The sequence below is a fragment of the Adelges cooleyi genome, unplaced genomic scaffold (genome assembly GCF_023614345.1).
Source record: "Adelges cooleyi isolate 19-005CV unplaced genomic scaffold, UGA_ACOO_1.1 ACOO_flye_CR_arks_rails_tigmint_CR_PRNA_574, whole genome shotgun sequence".
Lineage (NCBI taxonomy): Eukaryota > Metazoa > Arthropoda > Insecta > Hemiptera > Adelgidae > Adelges > Adelges cooleyi.
Genome location: NW_026096268.1, coordinates 3,559,696 through 3,582,717, shown reverse-complemented (window position 1 = coordinate 3,582,717; position 23,022 = coordinate 3,559,696). Strand labels below are relative to the sequence as shown.

The 23,022-nt window shown below is 33.2% G+C and overlaps 4 protein-coding genes and 2 non-coding genes across 14 annotated transcripts; 4 read left to right on the top strand and 2 right to left on the bottom strand.

Annotated features, from left to right (window-relative positions):
- Nucleotides 1–1,332: 1,332 nt before the first annotated feature.
- LOC126843846 (5S ribosomal RNA) lies at nt 1,333–1,451 on the top strand. The gene has a single exon (XR_007686492.1). It is a non-coding gene; the product is annotated as a 5S ribosomal RNA (ribosomal RNA).
- Nucleotides 1,452–2,249: 798 nt separating this feature from the next.
- LOC126843853 (U5 spliceosomal RNA) lies at nt 2,250–2,373 on the bottom strand. The gene has a single exon (XR_007686498.1). It is a non-coding gene; the product is annotated as a U5 spliceosomal RNA (small nuclear RNA).
- Nucleotides 2,374–2,384: 11 nt separating this feature from the next.
- Nucleotides 2,385–5,727, top strand: LOC126843366 (exonuclease 3'-5' domain-containing protein 2-like). 5 transcript variants are annotated; one of them, XM_050580867.1, is made up of 9 exons: nt 2,385–2,844; nt 3,283–3,406; nt 3,466–3,622; nt 3,688–3,999; nt 4,069–4,319; nt 4,382–4,578; nt 4,636–4,781; nt 5,173–5,357; nt 5,429–5,727. In XM_050580867.1, the coding sequence occupies exons 1-9, from the start codon at nt 2,838–2,840 to the stop codon at nt 5,592–5,594; spliced, it is 1,545 nt and encodes a 514-aa protein (XP_050436824.1). In that variant the 5' UTR covers nt 2,385–2,837; the 3' UTR covers nt 5,595–5,727. The 5 variants fall into 5 exon arrangements, with proteins under 5 accessions (XP_050436824.1, XP_050436826.1, XP_050436825.1 ...); XM_050580869.1 differs by having other exon boundaries at nt 2,386–2,840; XM_050580868.1 differs by lacking the exon at nt 2,385–2,844 and adding an exon at nt 2,997–3,209.
- An 897-nt stretch (nt 5,728–6,624) lies between these two features.
- Nucleotides 6,625–11,503, top strand: LOC126843773 (integrator complex subunit 5). 3 transcript variants are annotated; one of them, XM_050581527.1, is made up of 15 exons: nt 6,626–6,776; nt 6,835–7,137; nt 7,197–7,365; nt 7,445–7,615; nt 7,685–7,821; nt 7,895–7,987; nt 8,060–8,186; nt 8,621–8,830; nt 8,895–9,053; nt 9,114–9,315; nt 9,421–9,674; nt 9,752–9,972; nt 10,356–10,631; nt 10,838–11,143; nt 11,230–11,503. In XM_050581527.1, the coding sequence occupies exons 2-15, from the start codon at nt 6,916–6,918 to the stop codon at nt 11,470–11,472; spliced, it is 2,790 nt and encodes a 929-aa protein (XP_050437484.1). In that variant the 5' UTR covers nt 6,626–6,776; nt 6,835–6,915; the 3' UTR covers nt 11,473–11,503. The 3 variants fall into 3 exon arrangements, with proteins under 3 accessions (XP_050437485.1, XP_050437484.1, XP_050437483.1); XM_050581528.1 differs by having other exon boundaries at nt 6,625–7,137; nt 8,907–9,053; XM_050581526.1 differs by having other exon boundaries at nt 6,626–7,137.
- Nucleotides 11,504–12,276: 773 nt separating this feature from the next.
- Nucleotides 12,277–15,989, top strand: LOC126843775 (SET domain-containing protein SmydA-8). Its single transcript, XM_050581529.1, has 6 exons — nt 12,277–12,416; nt 12,490–12,756; nt 13,320–13,891; nt 14,712–15,085; nt 15,385–15,491; nt 15,746–15,989. The coding sequence occupies exons 1-6, from the start codon at nt 12,342–12,344 to the stop codon at nt 15,905–15,907; spliced, it is 1,557 nt and encodes a 518-aa protein (XP_050437486.1). The 5' UTR covers nt 12,277–12,341; the 3' UTR covers nt 15,908–15,989.
- LOC126843776 (uncharacterized) lies at nt 14,591–20,280 on the bottom strand. Of its 3 annotated transcripts, none has more exons than XM_050581530.1 (7): nt 20,153–20,280; nt 17,576–17,683; nt 17,245–17,469; nt 16,788–16,942; nt 16,325–16,421; nt 16,191–16,250; nt 14,591–16,109 (listed from the first exon to the last, which is right to left on the bottom strand). In XM_050581530.1, the coding sequence occupies exons 2-7, from the start codon at nt 17,678–17,680 to the stop codon at nt 16,065–16,067; spliced, it is 687 nt and encodes a 228-aa protein (XP_050437487.1). In that variant the 5' UTR covers nt 17,681–17,683; nt 20,153–20,280; the 3' UTR covers nt 14,591–16,064. The 3 variants fall into 3 exon arrangements, with proteins under 3 accessions (XP_050437487.1, XP_050437489.1, XP_050437490.1); XM_050581532.1 differs by having other exon boundaries at nt 20,149–20,204; XM_050581533.1 differs by lacking the exon at nt 20,153–20,280 and adding an exon at nt 17,759–17,848.
- Between the last annotated feature and the right edge of the window lie 2,742 nt (nt 20,281–23,022).

The following is a 23,022-nucleotide window of genomic DNA, read 5'->3' as shown; positions in this document are numbered from 1 at the left end:
TATATTTGCATAACATCTAAAATTTCACGAAGGGTAACAAAACAATAGCTCATCAGTTGTTATTTTAATTCAATTTGTACTCGTTTTGACTAAACATTTATTGTATTCAACAATTTGTTATTATAATAGACATTTGAATTTAACTTTCTATATTAGTCCTCTGTGTTAAAAAATTATAAAAAAGTTCACAATTCGTTTTATAATCATTTTTGTCTTTATTTTGCGATTCAAATTTTTTTTTTTAAATTGGCACTAAATAATCTTTTAAATGCTATTATATTATAATCAATATATATATTTCATGCATATTTTGTTTATTAATTGTTCTACAATAAAATTATACATTTCAATCAAAAGATAAAAATAATGTATTTATAACTGAAAACGTAATATGTAATAATAATGGAAAACAATGTACATAGGACATAAAACATAGTTACTAGATACTACAAAGGTATTGCGATCGGCAATTTTTTGACAGATTTAGACAAATCAGATTCCAGTTTTCTCTTGTTAGAAAATAAAAAATAAATTTTAATTGCTCTGTCAAAACTAAATCTTAGGTATATTATATTTTACTTATAAAATTGTAAAGAAGTTGGATATATGTAATGAGTTATATGAGATTAAATTATGATGTTATACTGACAAAATCAACTAAAATGATAATAACTATAAGCTGAGGTTTTTTTAAGTTAAGTGGTATGTTGTATGTATAAATAGCAAAAAAAACGAGCAGTCATTATAATAGTTAATTGACAATTGGCCATTGATGTGAAATAGAAAACATTAATCAAGCACTATCGATTATATCAACCAATATATATTTTTTTTAAGTAATTAAAATTACTTATTTAGCCGTAGCTATATTAAAATAAAAATTTGAATATAGCTACAGATAAATATAATACAACTATATAAGTAATAGGTTAAGAATTAGCCATTAAGACATTTGTTTAGCTTGATAACTTACAAATTATATTGTATAATTTTACTACAATAAATATATTTTATTAGACATTCATCTTTTTTATAGCCAGCCTTATTTGTAGGTTATCCTATACAATGTTGTCAAGAGATTTTTTAAAACTGCAAATTGTACAAAAATTAAATTTAATTCCTCAAAATTTAAAACCATTTCATTAAAATAATGCAATTTATTATAATTACTATGATTTTTAATTGAAATATTCAAATCATTTTTAATAATAGATTTTAAACGAACTAAGATATAAACAATAGTTGTGACTTGTGTATATTGAATATTATAATTGTTTTTCATAAGTAGTTCTATTGTTACATTTAAATAAAGAAAAATACCCAATTGTGAACGCCAACGACCATACCACGTTGAATACACCAGTTCTCGTCCGATCACTGAAGTTAAGCAACGTCGGGCGTAGTTAGTACTTGGATGGGTGACCGCTTGGGAACACTGCGTGCCGTTGGCAATTTTTTTTTGTATTCATACCATCGTTTTTAAAAAGATAGTCGTATACTGCCGTACCTAATTCAACGTTAATTTAAATTAGTTTTTAATATTTCTATCAGGAATTCATTCTAAGGATGAATGAAAACAAAGTTTCATTAATTTTTTCGAACTAAGATCAAATATCAAAATTTGTGATAAATACATTATTATGAGAAACAAAAGAGTGCTAATTACAAGTGACATTTTAAAAAAGCTAAAAAACGAATTTTTGAAAATGTAATAGGTACCTTATTATTTTGTCTATGTAACCGTTTTCTAAAGATTCATTAATTTTTATGAGATATTGAAAAAAAACTAACGAACATGGCCCACCAGAATACTTTAAAGTATAATTTTCATTATGCTATACCAATATTAGTATTAGTAGTTACCTACTCATAATGCGACTGTAAGTTATAATATTATATGACTGATAAATATATTATTTCCACGGACTACCCCTTTGATCCTCACTAGTTTGCACTTCGTCAGTCGTCTATAATATTGTTATTGATATTAACATTTGTTCATATGTTATTATGAACAAACCATTATTACCTACTGTAATAGTGCGTACTGCGTAGTAAATACCAACTCTTTCAACCAAAACCTCGGTCAGATGACGAATTTATCCGTTCGAAGAATTTGTTTTCATCTTTCAAGTTGTACGCATAACGCATATCATACATCATAATTCGTTAAAATGCATACGTATTATACATTATACATATGTAATAAATTATAGATGCATGGAAATTGTATTATAATTATAAATTTGAGCCCAACTTTAAAAGTCGGGCGTTAGAAAAATTGGAATTCTAGACTCCTTTGAGTGCTCCCCTCCACGGAAATCTTTAGTAAAAGGCGAAAGATTTATTCGTATTGAAAGGGAACCGGAGTTGATCAGAATAAGTGAATTCTCTGGTATTCATATAGCAATCAACCAGTTGACCGGTTGGGAAGTAAGACATTCGACTTCTTGCGATTAGACCAGATAGGTCACTAAAAAATGGTGTTTGCAACCCGAGAAGAGCTCTTCCGTACTCAAGAAACAAGCATACATTATTAAAACAGCTCACACCCAAGTTTGACAAACTTTTCAACCTTATTTGACCAGGAGACCAACGATAAGTCAACGTGAGATCCAAAATAACTGCCATCTAGCGGGAAAAACACGCAATTGTCAAATCTCAAAGTAAAGCAAACAACGGCGGTACAATGTTTTTTAACAAAAAATTATAAGCACCAAGCATTAAGAACACTCGTTTTGACATATATATGTCTCCTTTTGTAAGTTAGATATTAACTCAACACGGCGGAGAGCTCAATTTAAATGCCAAAACATTAGACGCTAATATCAGAACAAATGGCAAGTAATACAAAAACGAATTTTACGAATAATTATTTATAATAATAATTAGTTGTATTATTCTATAATGAGGAATTAGACATCTTTAAGGGTACAAATTACATTAATTTTAATGACAATATTACAGATTCCCCAAAATATGTTATTTAAACATTTTCCTTCTGTTCTGTGTGTAATAAAATTATAATTTTCACGGTCAAGGTCCATCCAGTCATATTATGATGGCCATGAATATTATTTAAAAGCTGATAAATACAATTTTTGATAGCCTTAGGTGCTGTCTAACTAGGTAATTAATACAAACATGAATATTATGTTAGTGCTACAGTTTGCAAGTGAAGTTATTAAGAAAACCATAATTTGATAACAGTAAAAAAATTTCCCCCCCATAATTTTAAACCATAAAAATAAATAATAAGTATGTCGATTTTCTTTATTAAAGTGATGATGATAAAATTATGTTCGAAAATTCCATTACTAAGTTCTTTTCTAAGATTACGTCCTCGTCGAATTTGTGTGGTCAACTCATTAGAAGAATGCGAAGAAGTAGCAATCAAATTTGAAAAGTAAGTTCAGGAGTCTTTATTTTTAATAAAATCAATAAATGTGATGTATCCATGTTTAGGTCATGTGCAAATTTGCCGGTCATTGGACTAGATTGCGAATGGGTAACTGAAAATGAAGTTCGTCGACCAATAGCTCTACTTCAAATAGCTGATAATGATGGCACGTGCTCTTTAATTAGATTATCCAAATTCAAAACCATACCTCAGAGACTATCGGTTAGTAATATTGTTACAATTTTGATGGAAATTAACTTGAATAAATTAAAACAATTTTTTTTTAGAATCTTCTTAGTGATGACCAAGTGATAAAAGTCGGCGTTGCTATTTCAGACGATGCTCAATTTCTTATGTCTGACTATAATATTGAAGTGTCAGGGTTCATTGATTTAAGATATTTAGCCAAAAAAAGTGGTTTGGCTGAGAGGAGTTTAGCGGCTCTCTCTTATAAATTACTCGGTTGTGAACTAGATAAAGACTGGAGAGTAAGAGCAAGCAACTGGGAAGAGGAAGTGTTGACTGATCGACAAATTAATTACGCTGCATTGGATGCTTATGTCGCTGTAAAAATATTTGAACAGTTTAGAAATAAAATGGTAAGGAACAAATATTTTATAATAATATGATATAAAATATTAAACACTTTACAGTTTTCTTTTAAATAGATTTCCTGGCAGAATTGGTTTATGTTGTCAAGTAAACAAAAATGGGATTTTTTTACAATAAATTGTATTGAATTTAAAGATTTACAGTTTAAGAACAGCAATGGTAGCAATGGTTTTAAACATAAAACTAAACCTAATATTCGTTTATATTCAACATCGACAATAAAAACAACTACGGTATATGATAATTGTTTAATGGAAAATGTTGATGGAATTGTTATGTCTACATGTAGTCATAAAAAAGTTGATTGGTAAAATAAAATAATGTTATTCAACAGAATCAATGACTAAAATTGAAAAAAAATATTTCCAGGTACATCAGTCAAGGATTAGCTAAATTAGTCAACGACAACCCAAGAACTATTAGACTCAACTTCCCGGCTGAGATAAAAAATCGCAAAGATGCGTTTTCTATCCATTTCCGAGATAACATATGTACAGTTTGTGGACGCACTGAACATTTTCGAAAAAAAAGCATTATACCTAAAGAATTTGTTCGACACATGCCTGGTATATCAATTTCTGTTTTAACAAATCATTCCTTATACATTATTTATATTTTTCCAGTTGAATACAAGAGTCACATACCTCATGATACCTTATTATTATGCTACTGGTGCCATATTAGAGCAAATACGTCTGATATTGAAGTTCGGAAACGACTGTTTGAAATATGTAATGTAACCGAATTTAAGACTAATGAACATCATAAGGTAATTTATTATGAATAAATACAATGAAAATAATATTAGTATCATTGTACAAGAAATACTTTTTTTTTAAAAAAGAACTAAAATACATCTATTTCTTTTTTAGATGTTTGCTAAATTGGATCTGGCCTCAGAGTTTGTCTAGCAGATCAATTTTTGTTTTAAAATATCTTCCAAAGTTCTAGCTTACAAAAATAGAACATTTTTTCTAATATTCTTTTGAATTTAAAACTTGACTAAAAATGTTACATTTTAAGACTAATTAATAACTAGACGTGCTAGAGAAATTCCAAGGCCAGATTTGAAATAAAGAAAACAAATATAAAAATTTGTATTCTTGTTCTAAACTAGTGTTAAACTGTATTTGATTTTTTGTTTTTTTATATTTTATAAGATTCCTGCGTATATCAAAATAATACGATCGAAACATTTAGCTAAAACTTTATTGAAAACTGGAAATAAAGTACCACAACACGTAGCCGTAAAGTTAAAACAAGAAATAGCTGACATTTATAACATAGAATTGGTCCGTTTGTCCGATACTTTCCTCGAACATTTGCTCAATATAAAATCCTTAAAGTATGGAAGATTAATAGTTAAAATACTGGAAATATTAAATAATATAGTAAGATAATTGTTATTTTTTAAAGATATGGCAGTACTTCGCAACAATATAACGCTGCTGAAAAAGTGGTCGAATGGTTTGTACAACGAGGTACTTTGAATGAAATGAAGACCATATGGCGGCAACATTTTATCGATACTATGAAGCCGAAATATTTACCTGCATTATGGTCGGTCACGTATGAAGGATAAAAACCCATTTTACCATGAGAGCACAAAGGACGTATTTTTTTACTACAAATGTCGAGTATTCCTACTCTCTATATAATTTTAAAGTACAAAATTACGTTGAATTTCAATATATTGAATTTGTTATTGTTATGTATTTTTGTGTACATTTTGTTTTAATGAAGTGATGTCTATACTGAACTTTTAATTCATTTTAATTTCTAACGAAAGAAGTTCATTTTTAGTAGTCCTAGCTACTAACTATGAGCTCTAGTTATTTACAGTAAACTTGTACAACAAATAAATTTCAATTTAGGGTGTATAATTGCATTCCAGGAAGCAATTGCCTTAGTATATATATTAAGGCAACCCTAGGCATATTTTTATTTAAATATTATTTTTACATTTCTTAAACAAATTATTCAGTTTAAATTGAACATTCCTTTAAATGCATTTTTTATCTGATATTTTTAATAATTAATAAAAAATAAATAAAATTATTGCCCAATGCATTTAAGGTATTAATTGTAATAATAACATTATTGCTAGATCATGTTCATAGTTATTTTGATTGTTTTATTCGACTCAATTGTATGATGACATTACGAATATATATTTTAACAATGTTCTTATAGCAGTCTATAACTACCTGGTTAATCTGTTTTTACTCTTACAGGCTTATTGTTTTAAACATTTTTACTTTAATATTATTATATTTGGTGCTATCGTTTATTGGTATCGCTCATTGATTATATTGTTTAGGACAACAAACTTATGAATAAAGAAGCAATTTTCCGTTCAAATCCTGAAAATTGGATTGAAATAACCAACTAACTACTAATCATAGACCTATAAAAAAGACCTATCTTAATAGGTCTTTGCTACTAATGTATTGTACACAGACAGCAGCATCAGTCACCACAGAACAGATTTAATCTATTCTGATTTGTGTGGCAATATCTTGTTTAATGAAAAAATATGATCGTTTTTTCCATGAAATATTAACTATCATTTATGGCGGCACCGGCATATCTATTTAATTTATTATCACACAAATGATAAATTACAAAATATTGTGAGTGTCGTGAAGCAAAATGTTTATGCAGTTTTATTGTGATTTGTGATACTTGGCATATTTTAGCAGATGGCTTGTTAGACTTGAAAAAGACAACTAAGGGACAAGAAAACTGAAGGGCGTTTGAAGGGGTAAATGGATTGAAAATCTAGCCCATACAAAAATTACAGAATTTTAATGTATCTACAGATTATAAGAATTGAAGAATATTTTGTTATAATTATTGATCTCATATATTTTTAATTAAAACGGAGCCAAAAAAAAAAAAAAATGACCACAGAAATGAAAAAAATACAAGAAGATCATTTTTCAAAATTGACGGCATTTTTGAGCGAGACAAAGCAGCCGTTTATCAATGTTCAAACAGATCAAATCAATCGGGCAATAGACCTACTGAAAATACTTCCGGCAGCGCAAGAAGCTGTACTGGAATATTATGGAAAATTTTTTGACTACGCCATTTCTACGTATCTAAAACAACTCAAAGTCCAGGTATATATCATATAATTGAACAATACCTATACATTTTATTAAATTATTTTTGTTTCTAGCCGACATGGGTTGAGAGTAATAATATGCCGTCGAGGCATGAACCACTAGTTATTCCGCAGGAAGTTATAAAAAACGTGACGAATATTAGAGACGCCCTTCTAAAGCTGGTCGAAGAAAATCACTTGGTTTGGAGTCATGTAGTTTTGCAATGGTCCTATAAGTTATTAGGTACATACTTACATTATCAAGTACTGGTAACACTTTCAAAGCCTAATAGTTCTTATTTTTTTTTTTTGATTTCGGCCAGGTAAAGTCTCTAAACACTATAACTTGCACGAGTTTGCGAGGATGCCATTGGGAGACATGTTAAAATTTTGGTCACAGTGTTCAGTAGCAAACATACTGGTGGATATAAATAACAAGACGATCGCCAAAATGGTTAAAGAAGAAGGCGAGCGGTCTGTCGATAGCATGATTGGTAACACAATTAAATTTAATCTCTCAACTGAAAAATGTATAAAATAAAATTCTGTATTTTAATTTTCAGAAATAATGTTGGGGTATAAAAGTTCTAGTTTTGAATGGGTATTAGCTCAGATTGGTGAGAGTTTTCCATCTTTAATCATTAGGAATATGCTAATATGTGGAATTAAAGAAATGTGTTCAATAAATAAATTTAAACACGTGAGTTTACTTGGTTTGTTTTTTGAAAAAAATTTAAAAGTTGATAAATATATGTAAATGTATTGTTTTGTAGACAGAAAAGTTGAACTCTTTCATACGAATTCTCGATCATCTATCAATTACATACTCGAAAAATATTAAAGACGCTGTATTCCAATTATTTGAGGTACACCAACATTTTTTATTGAAATTTTTAACTTAAATATTTAATGAGAATGATCATTTTTTTTTCCATCAGCTAAGTCTAATCGACAATCAACAAAAATTAACTGTTGAAAGTATTACAGTCATACCGTTCTTGTTGCACGTGGCAAGATGTTCTACTACGTTACTGAAGTCGATTTTGTGTGAACATTTAACTCAAAGTAAATATTAATAAAAATAAATATTGATTGGTGATTTGCTAACTTAACTTGGGGACCTTAATTCTTTGATAATCTTATTAATTTTTATATTCACTTTCAGTGCTAATCCAAGAAGGTATTTTTTGTTAATTTTCAAATCATATCACATATAGCCCTCTTAAACTGATTATATTGCCATTTACTTTTTAAACAGCATTTTACAGTATGAGAATAGTATAAGAATGTACAAGAATGTTGTTCTAAAAATAATGATTAATTCAACTAATATTAATATTAATTGATAACTAATATTAAATTATTAATGTATAAACATATAATAAGTTAACAGTGAGAAGGCAAAGTACTTTCTCATATCATATCTATAATTTACTAATATCACTAAAAAGTATACTTCTTCAAACTTAACTTAATATTATTTTGTTACGGATTTTTAGTTACTCCCGAAGTGCTGTATAAATTATCGCCTCTAGTTTTACAATGGGAAAAATATTTTGATGAACAATGTGGATTAATGGATATTATCGTACATGTGTTATTGAACGCCGATAATGGAATTAAGTATGTGTTAAATATGATTTTCAATTTGATCGGTCATGATGATACAAAGTTTGAGGTTCTCAAAACTGGAGCACAGTCGTTATTCGGTAATTCTTTTTATTATGAGCATTGATCTAAATAACAATAATGTCTAACACATTATTTATTTAGAGCTGTTTCTAGCCGAACTTGAAATAACACTCAGAACTGAAAGGACATCGCCTCCTGTATTAAAAGCACTAGTCGTAAATCTTCATTTTGTTAAACCTTATTTATTAACAGAAAATGTCAACGTTGCTCAACCTGCAGCAAGGCTATTGTGTTGTATTGGTGAGAAATAAAAATGTTGTGTCCTCCATCAAAACTTTAATAAGTCTGTTAATTTTTTAGCTATCCGAGACCAAGATTGTTTGTCACCTTATATAGCGACCATGTTGGTCGAATGTGACAGTAGTGCTAAATTAGAGACTTTTGTTGAAATCTTGTCATTTGGAAGTAATATGCTCCAATTTGAAAGTGGATTGACTTATGCTTTAGTAAAAATTAACACCGTACAGAATAATGTTTGGAACAACATAGATATACTATTAAGGTAAACTACATTACGCAGCAAGTTGCTTGTAGATGGTTTAACCAATATAAGCAATTTTTACATAGCACTAGAGAACAATTTGTAAGTATTTTTTCTCACTTGCAGTTTGGAATCCAATCCAGTTGACGGCGTTTCGTTACACGGAGTATCGTCAGCTGTAATAAACCATTTAGACAAAATATGCAAGTCTATGATCGACTCTTGTCATTGTGGCGACATGAAATCTGCTCATACTTTATCGTCAATAATGTTTAAAGTGTGTGCAAAATTATCTGGTCGAGAAATGAGCGTGCCAAAAGTTCTTTATTCGGTGAAAGCAGCAGTCATGTACTTTTTCACTTGTCTCTTCAAAGAAAAAGGTTTGTTGATTAACCTTTTAACAAACAATTATTATACAATACAGGTGTACATATATATGTTCTTCTTTTTCTTTCAGACGATATGTTTAAATTAAAAGCGTGTATTAAGATGAATAAATTTGTCAATACTGTTACTTTTCGTTCATCAATAGCGAGGACAGCAGCAATGAAGTATATTTTAGATGGCATATTAAAGGAACCATTTTCATTGTTATTCGTCATGCCTGACAATCGACGAAACGACTATATTGTTCAACCGCCCGAAAAGACGTCTTTATTGGAATCATTTTTGCAACAGGTTTTTGACAACAGATTTTATTTAACAATCAGCAATATCACAACGGGTGACCTACAGCTTTTTTTCCCAACTCAATAAGTAACCTTGGTTCTAACTTTATATTGTAAAAAAATTCAAATAACAAATTTAAAGAACTAGTTATTTAGAAATGACTTAAAATCCAATATCAATTTTAATTCTTTTGAATTTTATGAGTCACTTCAAACATCCTATTTTTAAATATGTATATTCACTTCTATGTTATTTTTAAAAAATAAGGTTTTGCATCCTAAATAACTGAAAAGTTAAAAAGTTGTAAGCAAGAAAAAAAAACATGAGATAATGCCTCATAGTTTTGTTTTTGTATTTATAGTTTAAATTTACCGACTGAAATATTGTTTTAGGAATATAATTTAGATTTTGGAAAACAAGTCAGTGGCCAATTTGATAAAGACGCCTTAAATTCCAAGTACAAGATACCCGCTTTTAAAGCCGAGTCTGTGCGTTTCAATGAGCTGAGACTTGTTTCGTTTTTACGGTCTTGTTACTCATCTGATGAAAATTATACATTCGAACCAACTTTGGACACAGTTGTATCATTAGCGTTGTTAATTGTACAATTTGTATCGCCAGACGTTATGTACAATGGATTGCCATGGCCCGATGAAGATTTCACAAAGGTATATAGTTAACTGTTTATTTATATAGAAATCGCTTATTTTTTAACCCTTTTTTGTCTGATGAGACTTTTGAGTCTGTTGCCAAAAAAATCTGTATAAACCCAAGTATTGTTTTTGGACATAATATTGTTAATTAAGCAGCCGACGACATATAAGTCCTGGCAGGCAAAAAAGAGTTAGTAATTATTTTTGACGTTAATTTATAGGTGACAATAGAAAGGGACGTTCATATATACCATACAATCACTACAAAGCCGATAATATGGACTCTTCTGGGAATATTGGCCTGTCATAGACCAGCACTTTGTTATTGTTCAGTTTTGTTAAGAGCCGTCTGTGCTTGTCTGATTAACCATTGGGGAGCTGTTAACCACACTAAAGGAAACACACGAGATCATCCGCAATTGATGAACGATACCATACAATTATTGAATACAATGTCACTTGGTCAGCTGTTGCCCAAACCTTTGGATGTTCTCGGCGTGGTCGTCCTAGACCTTACGCCTCAACAGGTAAAATCAATAATTATTGTTAATTTAATTTAATTTTAATTCGCGACAGCTGTAATTGTAAGGTAATCTTGGTTTTTTTTTAATAGATACTCATTGTCCTTCGCGACTGCGTCTGGACATACACCAGGGATCATATACCAGCTCCGGCTCTTTTCATACGCAACAGTAATGGAGGAATGTGGCGTGACACTACAACTGCTCTAGTACCTAAGCCATATTCGGATTCATTGCGTCTCACAATGATCGAAAACATATCGCAATTTGGCGATTTGTATGCAAGACTGTTCATCAATAAAAAAGAACAGTCGACTGAACCGGAACATTTTTGAGCCATACAATTGTAAATACCAAATATTTTTTGTAAATAAATAACAAATACATTTTGTTTTTTTTTTAAATTTATTTATTATTTTTATACTTATACTTAATGTTTTTATTCATTAGTCATTACTTCGAAAGAAGACCTTTCAACAATACAATTTTTTGTTTTCATAAACTTCTGAAGAGAATATCTGTAAAAAAAAAATTGTAAAATGATTGTCCGGTTTGGGAAAACAAACATGATTTTAGAAAAACAAATATTATTTTTGGTTTAAGAGTAAAAGGTGAATTTTGCCCGGACCCTCATTATCTGTTTTTGGTATGTTTGTCTACACAATTTAAAAATTATTTTACATTTTGTGGGATAAACTAGAAATACATTATTATTATTTATAAGTACACCAAATCACTAATCAGTTAGAAATGTGTAGGTTAATGGTTTTTATTAACTTGAGGTATTTTAGATTTAACTTTTAAAGATTCCAAAACACAAAAGCTTTACTTATGTCAAAACCAGAGTATACATGTTTTGAACTAACGGTTTTTAGTTTAATACAAACCTGAGACAATTTACAAACTTGTGTTTAGTAAAAAAAAACTAAGTACATTTGTTTATTGTTTGAAATGTTTAATACTGTCCTTAATTGCTCGATTGTGTGCAAGATTCTATTGTAGATAACTATAAGGTCTGTGGTAAGAGGGAGAATGCCGTTTGTAAAATAACATGATTTGATCCTACCCCAAGGTCAATTCTTCTTTACTGAAGTACACGCCAAAGACGAGATACTCATGTAGGTTACTGCTATTTCGGACCAAAGATCTCCCGCCGCCAGTTGTTGTAATCTTATGAAAAAAATGATCTATTTATAAAACCACCATGTCGGTATGTGTGCCGACTCACGTCCCGCAGTGTACCGAAACCGTCCGAACGATGGTGAAGCAAATTATTAAAGTGAGATTATTGTGCTAGAGCCGTTTGTAATGTGTGATTTTTTTGTCTCAGACAATGTGTTTTTTTTTCTTAGATCGCCGAAAAGCCTGAATTGGGCAGGCACGTGTTGGCCAACGTGGATTTGGGCGAATGGCAGATCGCACTCATCGAACGGCCACTGATCCGAGGACCGTCGCAAGTAACAGGTCCGGTGTGCTTGGGTTGCCTAAAGTCATTGACTTTGGAGACGGCTACTGAGTGTACAAAATGCGGATGGCCGATGTGCTCAGACTCCAAGTGTTTAGACGACGAATGGCACAAAGCCGAATGCGACTGGACCGTAACGAAAAGGAAGCAAAAGGTAATAAATGTCCGATCAAGTCAGGTTTTTATATTCATTACTTGGGAAATAAAATCCTCTTCCTCTCCTCCCAGGAGCGCCAGGGATCAATACGAGTCCTTTCAAGGACAGAGGGAACATCGATGTAACCCTGTGTTCTAAGCGATTAATTACTAAAATGTTCAACGCAATGAAATCGATTTAAGAATATCATTGTTGGGTGTCAATAACTTGTATACTTCCGTAGCGTTTTCTTGCAACTGACGATGACTCCTAATAGAGGTCCTGAGGAATTCTAGTAAAGTATGTAGGGAATCAAAGAAGTCTGACGATATCTCAATCTGATTGGGTCTAAGAGTTTCACGGCAATCTCGATGCTACTTAAACCTATATAAGTTTTATCTTAAATCTGACCTATAATCCATTGTCGACGCAAATAGTAGCTTAGTTCTATAGAACTTAGTCCCTCAGTTCTCAGACCGTTTAGGCCCACCAACGGATATTTATGATAGAACATCATCAAATGCTTATAGCTTACAGAATATTCTTGTAACACGCTTACGAATTATACTGGAAATTTATAGGTAAAAATCAAAGGGTTCGACGCGCCTCATCCGAGTTACCAATCCATCACGGTGATCAGATGTCTGTACCAAAAGCACAACAACCCCGAGACGTGGGCCAAGTTGACTTGCCTGGAATCACACTGCGCCAACCGTCGTGGCGGGTCCAAGTACGAGTCTGATAAAATCTGGATCGCCGACTACTTGCATAGGTTTTTCAAACTCGACCCGACCGAGTATCCAACCGACGAGATACTCAGGGTGTGCGGGATAGTCCAAGTAAACGGACACGAGGTGCCGCTGACCGATCCGCCACACGTGGCCATCTACGACGTAGGATCTATGTTGGAGCACAGCTGCCTGCCCAACTGTTCAAAGACTTTCACGTCAGACGGCCGTTTGCTTATTAGAACTGCTGGATCGCCCGTCAAAAACCGCGAACACTTGTCCATATGCTACACAGATCCGTTGTGGGGCACGCCGCAGCGACTGGCTCATCTAGCGGATACCAAGTTTTTCGTTTGCAAATGCCCCAGGTGCTCGGACCCCACCGAAATGGGCACTTACTTCAGTGGAGTCAAATGCGAGGCCGAGTGAGTCATTTATACCATATGGCGGAGGCTAGGGGATGGTAGAATAATAACTTAATACCACTTGTAGTTTAGGAACATAATGGGCAGTTCTCGTTATATTCCCGGAATTTTCGTAGGAAGTTATGAAGACTACCCCACGTTTGCCGAATGTCCAAAGTTAGACAGTACCCAAGTATGGACATTCGGCCTATGAGAAGAGTCTTATTGGTTTCCTCCTTGGTTTTGGGTAGATAACGAAAACTGCTAGTTATCCTCCAAATATCCAGGTGCTATTATTATCATCGAGTATGTTTAGTGCGAATATTTTGCGTTTGTTTTTTTACTTAAACATTTATTTAGCAATATTTTCCCAACATAACCTGACCTAACTTAAATAAACATAAATCATACATTGCAAATCTTAAGGAAGATTAAGTGTAACTACTTCTGTATTAATGAATTTATTGAGCATTACCGTTAAACTACGACGTTTGTTAATTGTAAACGCGCGTTTAACGCTCTTCATGTGAACTAGCCCTGATAGTTGATTGAATTAGATGGCCTTTAAAAATCCCTGGTTGTAATAAGTGCTATAATTGGAATACCTCATTTCCTCATACCTCACACTTCAGCAAGCTTGAAAACAATTATTATCTCCATAATTGTGAACTTCTATGAAGTATTTTTTTTCTTCTATAGACGTAATTATCATAGAAATGGTAGGAAAATAATGGAATTATATTTTTTTTTTTTACAAAATTTGAAAGAAAGAAATTTCCCCATTTTCAAAGAATGACTCTTGTTATTTTGTTTTTATTGTGAAATTTTTAATTCCTCGTAGAGACTGTATGGGCTACTTCCTGCCCAACGTTAGCCCGTCCGCCTCGGATCCGTTCGACGTGAGTTGGACGTGCAATTTCTGTTCAACCGTGGCCGACCCTAATCGCATCGAACAGTGTTTGGCTCACGTGGGCAAAGACTTGGCGGCCATGAACCGTCGGGACCCGGGGCAGTGTCGCTTGTTTTTGGACCATTATGTGTCGGCTGGCAACTTGCATCCTAATCACTATTATTTCACCGACGTGCGTCTCAACCTGGCTCAGCTCTACGGTCAACTCGAAGGCCAACCGCTGGACAAGTTGTCTCAAGAACAGCTGAGCCACAAGAGGGAGCTGTGTCTGAAAGTACTGAAAATAGCCGATATTTTGTTCCCGGGTAAGTGCAGACAACGCAATGGGTGTAGGTAGCTGAAGAGAAGTGAATTTGTTAAATCTTCTGTAATGTGTCTGTCGTCTGATATTAGTGTTACGTGTCGCAACTTGCAAGTGGCCAAGTGAAGACAATATTGTCGATGTTTAACGGTTTCACTAATTTTAGAGTCTTCGTTGAGATGCTTTGAAGCGCCAAAAGGCTAATGAGCATAAAACGAGTCTCTCGGCTTTTTGGCACCTTGCGTGTAACGTTAACAACTCTTAAACCTTTAACTATTATATGAATTGTAATTTTACTCTTAGCCGAATGTCGTCTTCGAGGTTCGCTGATGTTCGAGTTGCACGCGGTGATGGCCGAAGAAGCCAGACGGTCCAACCAAGACACCAACTCGGTTGTCGAAGCCCTTCTGGTGAGTTTTCATACAAGATTTGCAACGCTAAAATCGATAAATTACTTCCCAAGAGCGCTGTGAAATTGGAAGTTTCCAACATCATATTGGCAACCAATAGGTCAATAGGCTTACCCCGCACATGCTGAATGCCCGTGTTGTGTGTAGTCCTATTGGCTTCCTACTTGATGCTGTCAACTTGTCATTATCACCCCAATATCCTGATGATTTCTCGGGGTGGGTTATTGAAGTTTTGTTTATTTTCCGTACAATAGAGATCGAAAAACTATCTGGAACAAGCGGAAAACATGCTCAAGCACGAGCCCGCGGAAATGCCCGAAGGTCAGATGGCCGCTCAGTGTAAGAAAAACGCGGTAGACTTGGATTTGTTGCTGAAGAAACTCCACGACTCTCTTGGAGGAATAGCACCTATGTGAGTGTGGGACACGGCTTGTCATGCTTATAGACGTAAAAAGTGTATGATTAAAAAAAATATATATATTAAAAAAAACAAACAAATTATCTCAACACGCGTTAAGTTCTTATTTTAATAGATTTGTCTTGCACGTATGACACGTGCTTTGTCGTCGGTCGTTAATCGTTTTGATTGCCGTCGACCGTTTCTTTTCTCAACAGAACCTAAAATATCGCCGTAAAGAGCATACGATTTAGTTATTGTCCGAATGCTTTGGAATTTATTAGGTTAAATGTGTACATTACCTTTGAATGATGCGGTCCTCGGATCCAAATGTTTCTCTCGTAAACCGATCTAGTAGAATTCTGCAAAACATAAAAATCAACGACACTCATAATATGAATTCGGACGTGTGCCTATATGTGTATTGTCCAATCACCTCTAGGCTGAATGACACGTCGGTACTACTATGGCCGTCTTCTTCTTCTTCTTCGACGTTATTTCCGTCGTTTTGCAATTTCATGAACTCTGAAAAGCTAAAAAAAAAAGGTATGCCGTTATCGAATTTCTAACAAAATAATGTTTTAAATAATTTTTTTAGACGCCATCTAGTGTAATTAGTATAATTAATGTAATTAATGTGTACATGCATACTACAAAATTTTTTAAATTTTAATTTAAAAAAAAATCAAAACTATAATAACTTATAACATTATCATTTAGCAAGAGTTTATCTTACTAAATGATAATATTATGAATGACTGCTGTTTTTATTGTTGAATTAGGGTTAAAGCGTAGAATAACGCATATTCACAAACCAGCCGAAAAGTAAAAATGTGAAAAATATTAACCACTAAAATAAAAAATGAAATAATTTTAAATATTGTCGTTGTTATAATTACGTCGAGGAGAACGTTGTAGTTTCATCTTTGCCGTCGACATCGTCCAACGTAGGCTCTTCGAAGGTCCAATGTTTGCTACACGATGCACACTTACAATCGTCAATCTTCTGTACATACTTGGTGGCGTTTTTTCCATCGTTGCACACCAATTCTATCTGTTAAAAACAGTAGCACATTAATAATAAATATTATAATGCTGCATATTTTCCGTCAAGTTATGGCGAATTTCCATAATAACATTATCTGCTACAAAAAGAAAATAATACTTAACAAGTAGGCTCATAAAATAAACAAAAATAAAACCCATTTAGGACACACGTAGGTTAATATTTTATTTCTCAAATTTAATGAAAAAATCCGTACGGTAAGCTATTTTTTAACAGATTTAACTTAAGTTAATTAGTTATGTAAAATGGGTCTCGATACCTATTCAGACCTGACAAACAAAGTTACCCACCGGTACCCACGACGTGTTGCTGGGCTGGCAGGAGTCGCAGTAAGGCGACACCTCGTCTCCGCCACCAGCAGGGTACGTTCTCGGTATGGAATAACTGAAACAGGTGCCCAAGCACACGCGGTTTTCTACTTGTGCCGGTTCGCAGTTGTCAAAGGTCACGACTTGTTTGATCGGCGTGCTTGTGCACCACGAGTGCTTGTCCGGATACAGCACAATGTTGTGTACCTAAGCGTACATATTTTATAATATTATATACACAGGACCGCCACCAGGAATATAGAAAACGTACAGTCGATCAGTGCAATGGCGAAGATGATCACATTATGCTCACCTTGTGTTTTCTGAAGCCAGTGAAACGGGCCGAGGTCACCGACAGGAACGCCAAGCAAACGATAGTCATTATCCTTTGGAAACGCATCGTCCCCGAACGGATCATCGCCTGTAATCATGTACAATATTGTCAAAGTTGAGCAAATTATTCCATTCAAGTAAATCGATAAGTTACTATAGTTACTGTCGATTAACTTATGTTAAGTTACAAGTTACTCGTGCGTAAAAAGTAACGTAGAAGTTACAAAGTTACTGATTTTTGTGAATTTTTGTCAGCACCGAAGCCAGGAGGCGTTTCCTAAAAATATTTTGTTTGTAATACAAGGCGATCCATTTAACGTGAGTTTTCACTCATTTTCTCTAAAAATAGTTACAACTTTGAAAATTGTTCATTCGTTTTTAATAATATACTATCTAAATTTGAATTCAACGCGTAATAAATATTTTGTTTTTTGAATTTATAATTTTTATATAATGAACAATGTCCTCTTTTTCTGCAGTAGGCATTGTAATTACATTTACAATATAAAGTCCACTGTAATTATTATTTATCCAAAGCTTTCCAAGTCTACTTACCCGTTTTACAGTTAACTTAAAATGTTTTTTAATAGTAGGTATAAATTATAAAATCATGTTATTTTACGTTTTTTTGGATTTCGAAGTAATCGGACTCGGACCAAAAGCCAATTGGCCACATCTCTGACATTATCCCTTTTATTGTGTCTGTTAGCTTGAACACGGTTTTATTTTCTGTTTATATCTCTCCATTGCCACTCGTTTAGTGAAAAGTGTGCCGCCGATCATCCGAGTTCGTCGACCCGATTACACATTTACTTTGGCCACCGTCCAAAGAAATCTTTCTCAAAAAAAAAACAACAACTGTTTCATTCATCCTACCAAGCATTCGTATGGGACAACCGGTGGCTCTGTGGCTACTAACGGGTGTATTAATATTTATTATGTAGAAGGGGGCCTGACGATGACGGACGCGCCAAGAGCTTCCCCCTCGGGCTTTTCTTTGCGACGACCTGGCTGGCGGACTAGACCGGTTTTCAGATTAGCATTAATGATTTTTATCCTTGCCAATGATTAATCGTCACTGCCGGGCATATTTATTTAAATCGCGTTATTTAATTGACCACGACGGCAGCGCAGGTTGAATGAGAAAGGACCCGGGTTAGGTTCATTCAAAACGAAATAATTGCACAACGCCAATTCAATATATCATAAATTATAGTATGATAACAGCCAAACCCGCCGAACCGTCAGGCAACGACATAAACACTAAAGTGCGCCGCGGTGTCTTTATGTTAGATGTATGATACATCTTTGTATACATCATGTATCCGGTTTTTTGTTTTATGTCACATAAATATATTATGTATAATTTGTTTTTGCTTTACACAAATCGATATAAATTGATTGACGTCATACGCCGAAGCTTCTGTATTGCAGAATACGAAATAGTTATAATTTTGTTATGTGAAATCTCTATATATTATTTTTTTTAGAAGATTAGAGAGCTAATTGTTAGGTAATAGGTTCTAATAGGTTCATGTATACACCTGTACATGACAAAAATAAATTGGCCTTTAATTTGGCAAGAGCTACTTTAAAAATATTAAAAAAATAATCACACTTTTTAAGTTGGTCTTAGAAAATTTACGTTAGAATAGTTTGAATCTTAAATAAAAAAAACAGTGCCAAGTTAAGAATTAGACGATAAACCACATACTAAGTAAATGAATACGCCGGATACTTATGGTTATTTTATTTGTTTTTAGCATGCTATTTTTCATTAGTATTTCTTTAGATAAATAAATAATTGTTATCAAACAGGATATTATTACGAGGATTATAGCAAAGTATACGTCTTGCATTTAAAAACAAAGTAGTCTTGTAATGCATGAAATATTAAACTTTAGTAGGTGCCAAGGGTGCCTGCTGGTAAAAATTCAGGGGAGGGGACCGTCTATGATTTTATAATAGATTTTACAAAATTGGAACATTGGGTATACACTTTTTTTTTTACTTACAGAGAAGCTAGGGAGGTTGTCCCCTCATTGTGGGCACCCTTGGTAGGTTAATTAAATACATTTATTTTATGTTTAACATATACATATTATAAAATAAAATCATACAAATTAATTCAAGGTGTCTCTTAGACTTCAGATTCTAAAATCACGCGTTCAACGTTAAAATAAAAGATGTTTTTGACATTTTGGTTTTATCTTTCCTTTTTAATTTGCTCTAACTTAAGACTTAAAAATCATGCACGAGTATGCTATTTTGCAAAGCCCTTTAAAATTGCCATTACTTATTTTACCTTCACAGGTCAAGTGTCCATACCACTAATAGTAGAGAAAAATCAATTAAAAAAAATCCGCGTTAAAACTAAATAACACAAACCCAACCGCTCTATATACATAGGCGTGTTAGTTATAGTTTAAATCCAACAACTAAAAAAATCACAATATTAATTATGTATTATCACGCTTAAAAACGGAAATTTAGTGCCAGCAAGACAGTGTAATAATAATATAACAATTTGTAATACAACTTAAAATAACATACTTACGGATGACAAAAAAACATAAATTTTGCAGAGTTCCAGTCACCGTCCAATTGAGTCACTAACTGACCGAGTCAGGACCATTTTGTTGTCCATGTGTAAAAAAATAAACCACATGAGAGGGGATACGACCACTGCAATGTAAACATGTTCATCAGCCGAGTGACCTGCTGTGGTTTTTTTTAATTCATTTATTATTACACCGGACAACTTGGAGGCTTGGAGATTTTCTCAAGTTAGGTTAGGTTAGGTACAATTTGAATTTGACAAAAAAAAAAAGTAGGAATCGATGATGAAGAAAAAGGCGCGAGTTAAGTATGTTGGCATTAGAAAATGATTTTTACTCGTGGTACAAGTATAATATTATTAATTTCGCATACTAAAAGCAGGCGCTGCGAGTGCGTTATAAGCGTTTTGTTGAATATAATAATATAATGTTAACATTATTGCAAAGAAAATAATAACCGGTTTCGAGCGGGCACCTATCCATGTGAATATGATGTATAGTGTATAATATACCCTACACAATAGGTATATTAGTAGTGTCTATATAATATTGTAAGAACTTACACATTTTTTTTATTCTTTTTACCATTATGACGTATATTCTGGCGAAAAATAGTTATCATTGAAATGTATCTTCGGTTATCTTGAGAAGTACCTACCTTACCTCAGGGCCGTACTGGCAATCAAGTAATCAAGTACCAGCATTTCCACTTTTGGCGCCCCCCGCCACCGCGCTCCAGCGCAAAGGTCAAAACGGTCTAAAAAACAAATATTTTTTTTTTATTTTGGACTACTGAGTGCCTGTGTAAATATTTTAAAAATTATTTAAGAAGCCGTTACAGTGTAATGTAAATAGTTGTAATATAGTTTATAAATATGGATGTAGCGTTCTCTTAGCGTAGACAATATTTAATTAAATTTTATAATAAAAAAATTTTAAAAAACCGAATAATGACGATATTTAGTAAATTGTTACCACATTATTGCAATTTAAATATTGATTCATTATTTGTTCAGATTGAAAGTGTTCTAAATCAAATTTATACTTTCAGTGTTGACACGTACAATATCTAACAAATTTTAATTTCACAAAGTACAATATTAAAACGACCCTTTGTGCGCGGCTGTATACATATTATACATTTAATCGTTTCTAAGCGAAAAATGTATTTTCTCAAAGTATGTGTAGTAATGATAGGTGTTTTCAATTGTTTCCGTGGAAAAAGCGCGCAGACAGGATCCCTTGAACAGGATTTAACAGGAGTTCAAAGAAGAGAGTCAAGAATGATGGAGCTGCTGTTGGAAGACGGTACGTGCTACACTAGTAGACAAATCCCGTGTTGTAAGGAGCCACTAACGCGTCCGGACGGCAAGGGACTAGGCGTCGACCCCATTCATCCGGTTTACGACATTCTGGGGGACAATATTTGGATCGGGCCGGACGTTACGGCTTATAAATTGCACTCTTATCGCGTGGGTACAAGTGGAAGATATTTGTTCTCCGTCGTGAAGCTGTGCAAGCAACACGAACTATACTCGGAGGCTTATGCGCGAATCGCCAACGTGATCGAAAGTGCCGCATTTACCATCGTGACGAGGTTCTGCGAGTTGTCAAAATTACTGTTGGAAGTTCATTGGCTTATGATTAAAGTGTGTACAACATTTTTCACGTTGTTGGATAAAATCCGAACCAAGTTTGTAACGTTCAGCATCGCGTTCGAGCCCATTCGCGTAGTCGAAACTGCCGCCAAAGTGTTAACCGAAGTGGAAGTGAGCAAAATGCATGTTGCTAAAAAGTTTTATAGGAACACGTGCCGCGAATTTTCGCAGCGGTTCCGTACCATGGTCGATTTTGTGAAGCCGATTGTTTACACGACAGAAGAACTAACGTGCCTGGAAAAGATACAAGAAGAACTCATTTCAAATTTGGAAAATTACATCATTTTATTTACCCCGCTTCCGTGAATGATCAATTCACGTAATAACTATTATTCTATTCTTGTCGTACCTTTTCCTCTACGCTTAAGTCTAATTCTAAAACACGACATTATTTAACAGTACTTTCCGTAACATTTATATTCCTGACCAATATACTTGTCAGTAACATCGAGTTAGTGAATGGCATACGTTAATATTATAAGGTCACTAAAATTAAAGTTCAAACTAAGTTAATTGATGAACTTGTGGAATTGATATTTGGTATTTTTAACTAATATATCGTTGATACACGAATGCTTGTTTTATTTTTTTTGAATTGTCCATATATTTAAACCCCAGATATCCCACGACGCTAATATTTTTAATGTTTTATTTTATTAAAGCGAGAATCTGGTTTACAATGGATTTATTTACGCCGTATCCGTGAATATCTAATTTATTTGTGCTAACACTATAGCAAAAATCCAGATCCGTACTTTAGTTTCCTCAAGAGATGCGGCCTGTACTACAGTACACTTATTTATTTGAAGACACTTAGTTTATTATTACCTTTAAGGATATGAGAGATAAGATAACACTTTAAAATTAAGTAACGACAAGTAAACTCAAAAAATAAGCACATTAAAGATGGGATGTTCATAAAAAAATGTAAAATTAAAAAGACAACTAATAGCACGCTAAATACTCCTCACGTAACAGACGTTATTGCTTATTTTTCTAATATTGATTTTTCTCAAACTATACTACAGTACGTTTTAAAAACTATTACACTTGGCATCCTTTTTAATAGTCACGCAAATCGATAGTTATAAACTTTATTAACACCGTAATTAAGTTGTGCAATAAGTATCAACTATACTCGGAAACTTATGTGCGAATTGTCAACGTGATCGAAAGTGCTGCTTTTACCGTCGTGACGAGGTTCTGCGCAT